We start from the raw sequence: 12,777 nt of genomic DNA on the forward strand, positions 1-12,777 counted from the left end.
TGACAGGGGAGAGGGGTGATGGACTTTGTTTTCTTCCCAGGAAGAGAATGAAGGAGGCCGAGGGAGCAGACCCAGCTCTGAGGAAGCAGACACCCAGTGAATCCTAAAAGGAATCAACCCTGATTATTCATTGGAAGGACTGACTGATGCTGTAGATGAAGCTTTGATACTTTGGCCACCTGGTACAAAGAGCCGACTCATTGGAAAAGTCCCTGATGCTGGGAAAGATTGAAGGCAGGAGGAGAAGGGGATGACAGAGGACAAGATGGTTGGATGTCATCACTGACTCAATGGAAATGAGTTTGAGCAGGCTCTGGGAGCTGGTGATAAACAGGGAGGCCTGGCGTGCTGCATTCCATGGGGTTGCAAAGAGTCTGACATGACTGAGCGACTGAACAACAATCAGGCCCCCGGAGCCTGTCCCCAGGCATGGCCAGCTCTCCCGAGACCTCCCCTGCTGTGTCCTGCAGCCCCACCCAGGAAGGAAGGCTCTGTGGCCTCCTGTGCAGCATGGAGGGCCCTTCAGGAAGGCCAACAGCAGAGAAGACAGGGAACTGGTGGGAGAAGGACCTTTTCTGGAGCCCCACCCCAGCCTCTCTTCCCTCTGGATGTTAGAGCCAGAGGCCCAGCCACCATCACCACTCACCCTGGGCCATCTGCTTTGGCCCCAGACCCTGGGCAGGACGGGCCTGCAGGCTGCCCACGCATCCATGTCTCATGTGTGAGGGCTGGGCAGCGAGAGATGGTTCCCAAAGACCCGCAGCTGCCAGACCAACTTCCCCACGTCAGCAACCCCTGAGGCGAGGCCCTCAAGTCACTGCTCGGGGTTGGGGTGTCAACCTGGCACCCCCGCTCCCCTCTAAAGCTCAGAACTGCCCTTCCCAGAAGATGCTTCCCTGCCGGATTTGAATAGTAAGATTTGCAAGATGGAAGTGAAGTCCAGAGTTGGGGGTTGTGCCAGACATGTGGAAGTCTGCCACTGGCCCCAGCGTGTCCTGGCTCCCCTCCTGTCCCACGTCCAGCCTGTCTTCCTGATCGCTGCAACCTCCAGCGGTCCCCAGGCCACCACCCGGCACCGTGGCAGGGCAGCAGCCTCCTCAGACCTCTCCCCGCGCTCTCTCCATGGCCCCACTTCACCAATCTCCCCACAGGCTTGAACCCAAGTGTTAAGGATGTACAGGGAGACTGAGGGGCAGAGCTGACCTGTGGCTTCTCCCAGAGAGACCGTGGGGTGTAGTGGCCAGAATACAAACAGGCTATCACAGCCCGTCACTGACCCGCCTGTGGGAGCTCAGCCGAGTCCTCCATCCCTTGCCACTGTTGCCGCGTTGATGTTTCGGATGGTGGTGATTCTCTACAGGGTGTTTGTGAGGGTTTGAGAGCGTGTTCTAAAGCTCCTGGTTGTGGAAGGTGCCCCTTAAATGAGCAGTGAGATTACCCCTCGTGTGAACATTCATATTACTTGTTTTTCTAAAACGTATGCCCTTTTCACCTGAATGTACATTCGAATGTACATTTTAAAAATCTACATCCTGAATGTACATTTAAAAAAATAAAGAAAAATGAAGCTTTAACTTCAAATATCTGCTGTACCCCACCCCCCAGCTCCTAGGGCCTGGCCCCTATCAGAGGAGCCCATTTGGTGTCTGTGGCTGCTCTGAGGCCTCCTCTACACTTGGGGTCCAGAAACCTCTCAGTTCTTTGTTTTCCTAAATGAAGGTCAACCTGAATCTACATGCCTCCTAAACCTGTTTATAAAGGCCAATTTTGTGTATTTCTGTAGCGCCCTATTTTCCACCCCTTTCGTGGATGCTATAGGACGTCTGATCATATGGTGTGTGGGGAAGGAGAGTAGGGTCTGGCCTGTCGTCTGGGCTCTGGCTGTTGACTTTGTCTCTGCCCCCTGCTCTGCAGATGACTCTGCGGTCTTTCTTCTCTGTCCTCTGCTGCATGGGGCTGGCGGCACTCACAGCTGCTGAAGACCCTGTCCAGCCCCCTGACTCCCACCACCAGCCCATCAAGGCCCTGCCCACATGCGGAGCAGGCATAGGACACCACCTTTTACAAACCCCTCCTCTCCTTTCCCAGTGGAAGAGGCACCCACCTCTTCCATGGAGAGGCACCCACCATTCTCTATGTACTGGGTTCAGTTCAATTCAGTCGCTCAGTCACGTCTGACTCTGCGACCCCATGGACTGCAGCACGCCAGGCCTCCCTGTTCATCACCAACTCCTGGAGCTTGCTCAAACTCCTGTCTATCAAGTCGGTGATGCCATCCAACCATCTCATCCTCTGTCGTCCCCTTCTCCTTCAATCTTTCCCAGAATCAGGGTCTTTTCCAATGAGTCGGGTCTTCGCATCAGGTGGCCAAAGTATTGGAGCTTCCTCTTCAGCATCAGTCCTTCCAATGAATATTCAGGACTGATTTCCTTTAGGATGGACTGGTTTGGTTTCCTTGCAGTCCAAGGGACCTTTTTTTTTTTTTTTCTGTTTCAGAAAATTATAGAATTTTATTTTTATTTTATTTTTAATATAAATTTGTTTATTTTAATTGGAGGCTAATTACTTTACAATATTGTATTGGTTTTGCCATACATCAACATGAATCCACCACAGGTGTACACGTGCTCCCCATCCTGAACCCCCCTCCTCATCCCATCCCTCTGGGTCATCCCAGTGCACCAGCCCCAAGCATCCTGTATCATGCATCGAACCTGGACTGGCCATCTGTTTCACATATGATATTATACACGTTTCAATGCCATTCTCCCATATCATCCCACCCTCACCCTCTCCCACAGAGTCCAAAAGACTGTTCTAAACATCTGTGTCTCTTTTGCTGTCTTGCATACAGAGTTATCGTTACCATCTTTTTAAATTCCATATATATTCATTAGTATACTGTATTGGCAGAGAAGGCAATGGCACCCTGCTCCAGTACTCTTGCCTGGAAAATCCCATGGATGGAGGAGCCTGGTAGGCTGCAGTCCATGGGGTCGCTAAGAGTCAGACATGACTGAGTGACTTCCCTTTCAATTTTTACTTTCATGCATTGGAGAAGGAAATGGCAACCCACTCCATGTTCTTGCCTGGAGAATCCCAGGGACAGGGGAGCATGGTGGGCTGCCGTCTATGGGGTCGCACAGAGTCGGACACGACTGAAGCGACTTAGCAGCAGCAGCAGCAGCATACTGTATTGGTGTTTTTCTTTCTGGCTTACTTCATTCTGTATAATAGGCTCCAGTTTCATCCACCTCATTAGAACTGATTCAAATGTATTCTTTTTAATGGCTGAGTAATACTCCATTGTGTAAATGTACCACAGCTTTCTTATCCATTCGTCTGCTGATGGACATCTAGGTTGCTTCCATGTCCTGGCTATTATAAACAGTGCTGCAATGAACATTGGGGTACACGTGTCTCTTTCAATTCTGGTTTCCTCGGTGTGTATGCCCAGCAGTGGGATTGCTGGGTCGTATGGCAGTTCTATTTCCAGTTTTTTAAGGAATCTCCACACTGTTCTCCATAGTGGCTGTACTAGTTTGCATTCCCACCAACAGTGTAAGAGGGTTCCCTTTTCTCCACACCCTCTCCAGCATTTATTGCTTGTAGACTTTTGGATAGCAGCCATTCTGACCAGCGTGAGATGGTACCTCATTGTGGTTTTGATCTGCGTTTCTCTGATCAAGGGACTCTCAAGAGTCTTCTCCAACATCACCGTTCAAAAGCATCAATTCTTCAATGCTCAGCTTTCTTTATGGTCCAACTCACATTCATACATGACTACTGTAAAAACCATAGCTTTGACCAGATGGACCTTTGTTGGCAAAATAATGTCTCTGTTTTTTTAATATGCTGTCTAGGTTGGTCATAGCTTTTCTTCCAAGGAGCAAGCATCTTTTAATTTCATGGCTGCAGTCACCATCTGCAGTGATTTTGGAGCCCCCAAAATAAAGTCTCTCACTGTCTCCATTGTTTCCCCATCTCTTTGCTGTGAAGTGATGGGACCAGAAGTGATGGGACAGAGTGCCTGAAGAACTATAGATTGAGGTTTGTGACATTATACACTAGGCAGTGACCAAGACCGTCCCCAAGAAAAAGAAATGCAAAAAGGCAAAACGGTTGTCTGAGGAGGCCTTACAAATGTACTGGGTTACTGCCTCTCTGATCCTCAAGGCAGTGTAGCCCCAAGGCTCTCTCCCCGCTCCCCCTGGGAAAAGCCAGGTCCACCCCTTGGATGGACCAAACCTGAAAACAGCCCCTGAAACATACAGAGGCTGTAACTCTGCCTTCCTTTTCCTGACCCTGGGACTCAAAGTCGTGAACTCTCCTTCCTGGGGAGATGGTGAGAGATGCTATCACTTTCTTCCATCACAAAAGTACGATGCTAACTTTTTTCAATAGATGACATGTAACCTAAACTTCCAAGGCCCCTGGGGCCCACCTACCTGCCCGGACTCCTGCTTTCTGGCAAAGGAGCCAGTTCCCGGCTAGCCGGTGCCCAGCCACTTAAGATGGGCTTAGCTCAGACCAGGATTTGCTTTCTGTGATGGTAAGAGTGAGTGTGTACCTGTTGTTCCTATAAACATCACACCCAGGGAAAGGGGTGAGAAGAAGCCACAAAGGTTCAGAACCCTGAAGGCTTTGGAAAACCCACTAAAAGTGAGCCCACAGGTGGCTTGTGGTCGTAAAATTTATCATCCACTTGATAGATTATCTATACTTGGTAGTGACTAAATGATTTATCATTCAGACTGAGATGCTTGAGTGTGTGGTGTGTGTGTGTGAGAGAGAGAGGGAGAAAGAAAGGTCATTAGTGACAATGCCAGGCATCAGGTGTAAATCAGGCTTTTTCTAGACAGCCTTGGACATGTGGGTCACCCATTAAGTGGAAACTGGGATCTATTTTTTTTATCTCATTAGCTCCTGTGAAAGTCTGGGCAAGTTTCTGGTCTCCAATGCAGAAACAAAATGAACTTGGGAGTAGGGAAGTGATGACCCCAAGGCCAAGCAGACCGTTAGGGGCAGCTTTGGGCCTTCCATCTAGGCTCCAGCCTCTACAGCCTTTGTCACAGGTCCAGCACCTCATCATACCGGTTTTCCGCTCCCTATCTGTCCAGAGAACCTTCAAGGAGTCCAATCCTAAGGGCAGTTTCCAGCATTAGGGCCAGAAAAGGACACTTCTGGAACTTTGAAGACAGAGGACACAGGTATTTTTATGGTTTAGATAAAGAGAAACAATGGCCTGAGACAGGGGACCGAATAAGACGACCTTTGAGGACATCTAAATCTGGGAAACAGTAGCAAAATCCCAGACCCAACCTGGTGCTCAGGTGCCGCATTGTACTACAAAAACCACAAGAGGGCGCCCTCGCACCAACGAAGAGCTGCCTTAAACCGTTCTCCCACAGCTACTGAGCCAAGAAAGGCCTATCACTTTTTGTTACTTGTTTGTTTTCGCTTTTAATATTTTTCATTTTGAAGCAATGTCCTATATAAACCAAAGTTGCAAATACTTTTTAAAAAAAGTCGTTTTTCCCCCTGAACCATTAAGAATAAGTTGCTGAAATGATTCCCTAAGTCCATCAAATTCTTTTTAAAGATTTTTTTTTTGATGTGGGCCGCATTTTAAAGTCTATTGAATTCGTTACAATACTGCTTCTGTTTTATGTTTTGAGTTTTTGGCTGCTGAGGCATGTGGGATCTTAGTTCCCGAGCCAGGGATCGAATATGCACCCCCTGCGTTGGAAGGTGAAGTCTTAGCCACAGGACTGCCAGGGAAGTCTGAGTGTGTATTTCTTACAAACAAAGACATACTCTAACCACACTATAGCCATCAAAATCAGAAAATTAACACAGAAACATCGCTACCACCTAATCTGCAGCCGCCTTTCATGTTTTGCCATGGCGTTCTTCGTAGCAAAATATTCAGAACAGAAGCATGCTTGCAATTAGTTGTCAAGTCTCTCCTATTTCTTTGACTTTTAGGACCGCCAGGCTTCTAGAGGATGTCCGTCCATCAGGGGTTGTCTAATGTTTCCCATGACTAGATTCGGGTCCTGCGTCTTTGGCAGGAATTCCATAGCACTCGTCTATGATGCTATCTTCTCATTGCCTCCTACCAGGTAGGAGGATGGGATAGGATTCAATTTGTCTAATTCATGATGACATTCACTTTGATTCCTTGATTAGGATGGTGTCTGCGAGACTTCTCCACTGCAATATTATTCTTTTGCCATCTGTAATTGGTAAGTATTTTGGGGGAGATACTTTGATATCTTGTAACTGGACTGTTCAATTCTATTATTATTTTAAATAATTTTATTTATTTATTTTGGCTGTGCTGGGTCTTCGTTACTGTGCAAGCTTTTCTCCAGTTGTGGAAACTGGGGGCTACTCCCTAGTTGCAGTGAGAGGGCTTCTCCTTGCAGAGGCTTCTCTGGTTGCAGACACGGGCTCACGGGCTCTAGGGTGCACGGGCTTCCATAGCTGCAGCTCCCAGACTCTAGAGCGCAGGCTCAGCAGTTGTGGTGCAGGGGCTTAGTTGCTCCACAGCATGTGGTTTCCTCCCAGATCAGGGATCAAACCCAAGTCTCCTGCATTGGCAGGGAACTCTCCACCACTGAGCCACTGGGGAAGCCCTATTCGTTTATTTACTGAGTATGGAGTCAGTGTTTGTTATTCTGGTCAGTGGGTTATAATCTGTTACCAACATTATATACATTGGTACTGAAATTGTCACAGATTGGCCTAGTGGGAGTCCCTGCAGGGTGGCCCGTGTGTCCTTCCGGCAGGTCCCCATCATTCTCAGAGCGCTTCCTTGCTCCCTAGCACCACAAGATGGTTCAGGCTCATCTGGTACTTTCTCAGACCCAGTTCATCTCTCCAAGGAGCACTGGGTCCCAAAGTGGAGAATGGTATTCAGAAGCCAAGACCTGGGTGCTGGGTGTACTTGTGGCCGTTGGAATGCTGCTGCTCCCAGGCCCTTTCCGTGGCTGGAGCTATGGTAGGGAACAGCTGTCCTGTACCACGGTAGGGAATATGTGTGTGTTTCTACACATTATGTCAATATACACCTGCGTACATTCATCCATCTATCTATCCATCCACCCATCCGTCTGTGAGTTTAATCGAAACTTCCCATTCCACTCACCAGCACAATTTCATCTAGTGCTCTCCCTTTTCATAGTTGTAACTCCCTTTTCTGATGGTGAGGAAACTACTCCCATTATCTATAATATTCTTCTCTATGTAACCAGTCTCCCCCTCTGCCATCTCCTACCACCATTGCCCCCTCGTCCCTCCCAGGCCTTGGCACCCTTCTGCAGGCCCCTGCAGCCACCTTCCTCCACAGTATGCCATCCTCCCCTGCTCACCAGGCTGCCCCTCCGTGGGGGCACCCCTCTCACCTCACGTGGTCTTCAGCACTCTGTGCAGCCACCACCCTCACACCACACAGGCTCACCTCTCTCTCTGGGCTACCCCTGTCCCCGACCCCAAGGAGACACCTGTTCCGCAGCTCCACCTGATGGCCTTTGAACTACTGAGGAGGGGCAGAGGAGAGGGGTAAGGAGGAAGAGCTACTTTGATACCTAATTGACTGTTCTCTTTTACAATATCCTGTTTTTGTTTCATGATTATAATCTCATCTTGTATATTTTATTTCAGAGGGTAGTAATGATAGCTTTTGCTTGTTTTGCAGTTTCTTCTAACCTCAGAGTCTGATTCCTTCAATTTTTGTTTGTTTAGTAGAGAGAGGTCTTTCAAGTCAGGGACTCTCTTTAGTGTCTGAGAATCCCCGGCCACAGACTCACGTGTCATGGTAAGGAATTGACCAGCTTCCTGGAGGCTCTGAGAGCTCATCAAATATGAGAATCCCTGTGGGTGAGCCACTGGGTCATTTGGTTGGGGAACTCCTGATGTCTGGACCTTTAAGCCACTCTTCTTCAGCAGCTTAGATTCTGCAGAAAAGACTTTTCCAGTCTCTTCCTGGAAGAGGAAGCCTGGCTGCCAGGGCTCCAGGGCTAAGGGGAGCTGAGGGCTAGGGTGGGGGATGTTGGCATCATAGGATACACTCTCTCAGTTCTACAGCAGGTGGTGAGTACCCTGCCCTCCCCTCTTGCTGGTGCTCACCAGGTGGCGCTAGAGGTAAAGAACCCACCTGCCATGCAGGAAATACGAGCGGTGGGTTGGATCCGTGGGTGGGGAAGATCCCCTGGAGCAGGAAATGGCAACCCACTCTAATATTCTTGCCTGGAGAATCCCATGGGCAGAGAAGCCTGGCAGGCTACCGTCCACGGGGTCATAAACAGTCATCCACAACTGAAGCAACTTAGCATGCACTATTAAGAGACCCTCTGATGTTACCTCTTCAAGAAAATAACCCAGCTGTTCCGATGTGGAGACAGAGAAGCCGGGTCTGTCTTTTTCTCAGACTTGCCATCAGTTCTCCTATGTTGGCCCTCTTTTCTCTGTTTCTCCAGGGCTTCCAGAGCCTCCAGGTCCTAAGCCTCCTAGAGATTCTGCCGTGCAAGCTGTGTTGGCGCCTGGCTTTCCCCACTTCTGTTACCATTCCATTTTCTTGGATTTCTATCTTCCAGTGTTTTGTGGCCACTGTTTTTTTTTCCTCCTGTCCTTCTAATCTTTGTATTTTTTTTTTTTTTAAAGTCATCCTTTCTGGTTTTTGTGGTGAGGACTGAAGGGGCAGCAGAAAGAGACATGAGTGTCTAACCTGCCATGATGACTCACTCCCCTTCCTCGCCCCTACAACGGACTGACATTTAGGTCATCATCTGTTTCCACCTCACCTCCCCCACTGTTCTGTGAGACTTTAGCTGGACACCCAGGAGAAGCTCAGTACACCTCTGATAGACAGATTTGTCCTTCCTGCAAAGGATTTGGCCAAGAGGGCGCCTGTGACATCTTGCCACCCATCATTCATTCAGCACTCCACAAATTAGAGTACCCGTACGAGGGTGTCAACCCCAAGGACCTGTTGATCCCATCCTATGCCCTAAAGATTCTTCAACCAGTTTCAGACTGTTCCTGAACCCTGGGCAACCCCTCTCAAGGGCAGGGTGATGCCAAAGAACGGGCCCGGCTTTGCAGTGGCCTGAGTGCATTAGCTTCCAGCCCTGAGGCTCCCTCGCATACCCTTGAGACTTCTAATGGCCATGCCTACAAATGTAAGATGGGGGTGATGAGAGCTTTTCTCCTGCTTCCAGATGTTTTTCAGCACCTGTGAGCTTGAGTGGGGCCATGTATCTAATGTAAGAGTCTCATTCTTGTGGCCCTGTTTTTTCTGCTGTGCCCCTTTCAACCGCCTTGACGTCTCTCCGCCTCCTTGATGATTTGTCAGCTAAAGTGATGTGTGTGCCTTCTGAGCTTGATTGTACGATCACTGATACAAGGCCTTCCAGAGCCTTCTGCCTCTGCTGCCACGGTTGGTAGTATTTCCAGTAGTGGTTGCTGTATCGGTCTGGGTCACGGAGTGAGAGCAAGAGTGAACTGGAGCAACCTGCCAAACTGCAGAGTCGAAAGTGAGCAACAAACCTGGTGTAGGCCGCGGACAGGCGAGGGGCTCCTTGTTACTGTCGCATAACCTAGCTTCCCTGACTGATACACCTCGCAGTGTTATGAGGATTATTTAGCAATGTATGTGAGTATGCACAGGCTCTGCCTGGCACTCAGCAAGTACTCAAAAATGTGATCTCCTTGCTGACTCAAGGAGAGCTAAGGGGGAGCATATGATTCAGGCAGCCTATTCCATATCCAGCTACAAGAAGCAAAGTATGCCAATTCAGTGTATTGAGCCAGTACTGTGGGGCAGGCCTGGGGCCAGTGCTCATATGAAGACAGGGAGTCTGGTTGGGGTCTTAGACACAGGGAACCAGCTCATGTGACAGTGACATGAGGTCATAGAAGTAGTTCTGGCACTTTGAGGGTGCTGGCCCCCTTGGATACTCCAGCGAGTTCTGTGGGCCTCCTTTCTGGGAAGTCATGAGCCTCTGTACACCTCTACCCCACATTTTGCATATACTTTCTGAAGGGTTCCAGGCCCAGGTCAAAATGCCTATACAGGGAAGCCCAGAGGCTTCTGTAGCTAATGGGCATCTGGCCACGTGTGACCTCGGGAAGGCTCTTTACGCAGGAGCCACTGAGGCTAAGACCCCAGGTCTCTGTCCCCAGAAACTCTCTGACTAGCCATGGGGGAGAAAACCTACCACCCAGTTAAAGAGTGGTGCCCCCTGGGGACATTGGGTTTTGGGGAGAATTAAAAGGTGAGAGGACTGGAAAAGGTCAGTTTTCATTCCAATCCCAAAGAAGGGCAATGCCAAAGAATGCTCAAACTACTGCACAATTGCACTCATCTCACACGCTAGGAAAGTAATGCTCAAAATTCTCCAAGCCAGGCTTCAGCAATATGTGAACCGTGAACTTCCAGATGTTCAAGCTGGTTTCAGGAAAGGCAGAGGAACCAGAAATCAAATTGCCAACATCCGCTGGATCATGGAAAAAGCAAGAGTTCCAGAAAAACATCTATTTCTGCTTTATTGACTACACCAAAGCCTTTGACTGTGTGGATCACAATAAACTGTGGAAAATTCTGAAAGAGATGGGAATACCAGACCACCTGACCTGCCTCTTGAGAAACCTGTATACAGGTCAGGAAGCAACAGTTAGAACTGGACATGGATCAACAGACTGGTTCCAAATAGGAAAAGGAGTACATCAAGGCTGTATATTGTCACCCTGCTTATTTAACTTACATGCAGAGTACATCATGAGAAAGGCTGGACTGGAAGAAGCACAAGCTGGAATCAAGATTGCCAGGAGAAATATCAATAACCTCAGATATGCAGATGACACCACCCTTATGGCAGAAAGTGAAGAGGAACTAAAGAGCCTCTTGATGAAAGTGAAAGTGGAGAGTGAAAAAGTTGGCTTAAAGCTCAACATTCAGAAAATGAAGATCATGGCATCCGGTCCCATCACTTCATGGGAAATAGATGGGGAAACAGTGGAAACAGTGTCAGACTTTATTTTTCTGGGCTCCAAAATCACTACAGATGGTGACCGCAGCCATGAAATTAAAAGACGCTTACTCCTTGGAAGGAAAGTTATGACCAACCTAGATAGCATATTCAAAAGCAGGGACATTACTTTGCCAACAAAGGTTCGTCTAGTCAAGGCTATGGTTTTTCCTGTGGTCATGTATAGATGTGAGAGTTGGACTGTGAAGAAAGCTGAGTGCCGAAGAATTGATGCTTTTGAAATGTGGTATTGGAGAAGACTCTTGAGAGTCCCTTGGACTGCAAGGAGATCCAACCAGTCCATTCTGAAGGAGATCAGTCCTGAGTGTTCTTTGGAAGGAATGATGCTGAAGCTGAAACTCCAGTACTTTGGCCACCTCATGAGAAGAGCTGACTCATTGGAAAAGACTCTGATGCTGGGAGGGATTGGGGGCAGGAGGAGAAGGGGACAACAGAGGATGAGATGGCTGGATGGCATCACTGACTTGATGGACGTGAGTCTGAGTGAACTCCGGGAGTTGGTGATGGACAGGGAGGCCTGGTGTGCTGCAATTCATGGGGTCGCAAAGAGTCAGACACGACTGAGCGACTGAACTGAACTGAAAGGTGAGAACTAAGCGGGGCCAGTGCATGGGGAAGCATCCCCGACTTTACTTGTCAATCTGAAAGCTCTTGAGTCTGCATATGCTCAGTTAGATGCTGGCTGAGGAGTTGGCACAGCAACTGCCAAGAACCCCACTCCACAGGGGTAGAGGCCGAGGCCCAGGGAGGGGAGCAATATACTCAATTCAGTTCAATTGGACAAACCTTTCCTGACTAGCCCTGTGGCAGGCGCCAGGTGTCTGAGCATCACCAGACCAGACATGTAAGTGGTAAATTGATAAGAGGGATGAGGGTGGAGCTAGGGATGAGAGGGTTCCTGCTTCCAGCCCCGAACCCCCCACAGTAGTCCCTCTGGGAGGAAGGGAGGCTCCCACGGAATCAAAGATGGGCCAAGGGAAAGTGTTTGTGGCTGGAGGACCAGAAGTGAGAGCACAGAGATGGGCCACGTGTGGACAAGAGAGGGCATGTGAGGACACAGGGCAGATTGCAGGAATCGCTGGGTGGTGGAAGATGGGCAGGGCCCCCAGCAGGACGGTGGTGGCTGCAGAGGCCAGAGCGTGCAGCAGTCCTAGCATCTGGCCCGGAGGGCTCAGATAGGGCCTCCCCACTTCTCCCCCAGCCAGGGCCGTGGCCAGGAGCTTGCATTTTGTTCTATATCTCATTCTTGTGGCCCTGTTTTTTTCTGCAGTGCCCCTTTCAAACACCTTGATGTCTCTCCTCCTTCTGGTATCATCATGAACAGAGAATAGGACCTGGAGTTAGGTGCAGGCTTCACCACTAACTGGCCATGTGACTTTGGGCCTCAGTTTCTTCATCTGTAAAATGGGGGTCGTACAAGCACTCACCCTGCCTACCCCACAGGAGCCCTAGAAAGCTGAAATATGAAAGTCCTTTCCAAATGTGGCAATCCTTTAAGAACATAAGTTTATTTCAGAGTTAAATCTTGCTCTTCCAAGGGAACTAGGCAGAGCAGATGATTTTATCCCCATTTCATAGATGAGGAAACTGAGTCACAGAGAGATTAAGTGATGTACCCACAGTGCCACAAGCAGTGAGTGGCAGAGCCAGGGTCACAATCCTGTGAGTCTGAATCTAGTCTATGCTTCACCAGGCTTTCTCTACAAAACCCCCATGAAGAGAA

At 49.1% G+C, this 12,777-nt stretch overlaps 1 protein-coding gene across 5 annotated transcripts in view; it reads left to right on the plus strand.

Moving 5' to 3' along the window:
• The window catches only part of LOC138989365 (uncharacterized), a 99,358-nt gene extending 95,400 nt beyond the window's left edge, over window positions 1-3,958 (plus strand). For all 5 annotated transcript variants that reach the window (XR_011465556.1, XM_070377331.1, XM_070377332.1 and 2 more), the window contains one exon: window positions 41-3,958. Coding sequence is in view for 3 of the 5 variants with exons in the window: in XM_070377331.1 (XP_070233432.1) it covers window positions 41-51 (11 nt within the window). In the remaining 2 variants the exon portion in view is untranslated. The remainder of the gene's footprint in view (window positions 1-40) is intronic.
• Window positions 3,959-12,777: the final 8,819 nt, after the last annotated feature.

The sequence above is a fragment of the Bos mutus genome, chromosome 10, assembly GCF_027580195.1.
Source record: "Bos mutus isolate GX-2022 chromosome 10, NWIPB_WYAK_1.1, whole genome shotgun sequence".
NCBI lineage: Eukaryota > Metazoa > Chordata > Mammalia > Artiodactyla > Bovidae > Bos > Bos mutus.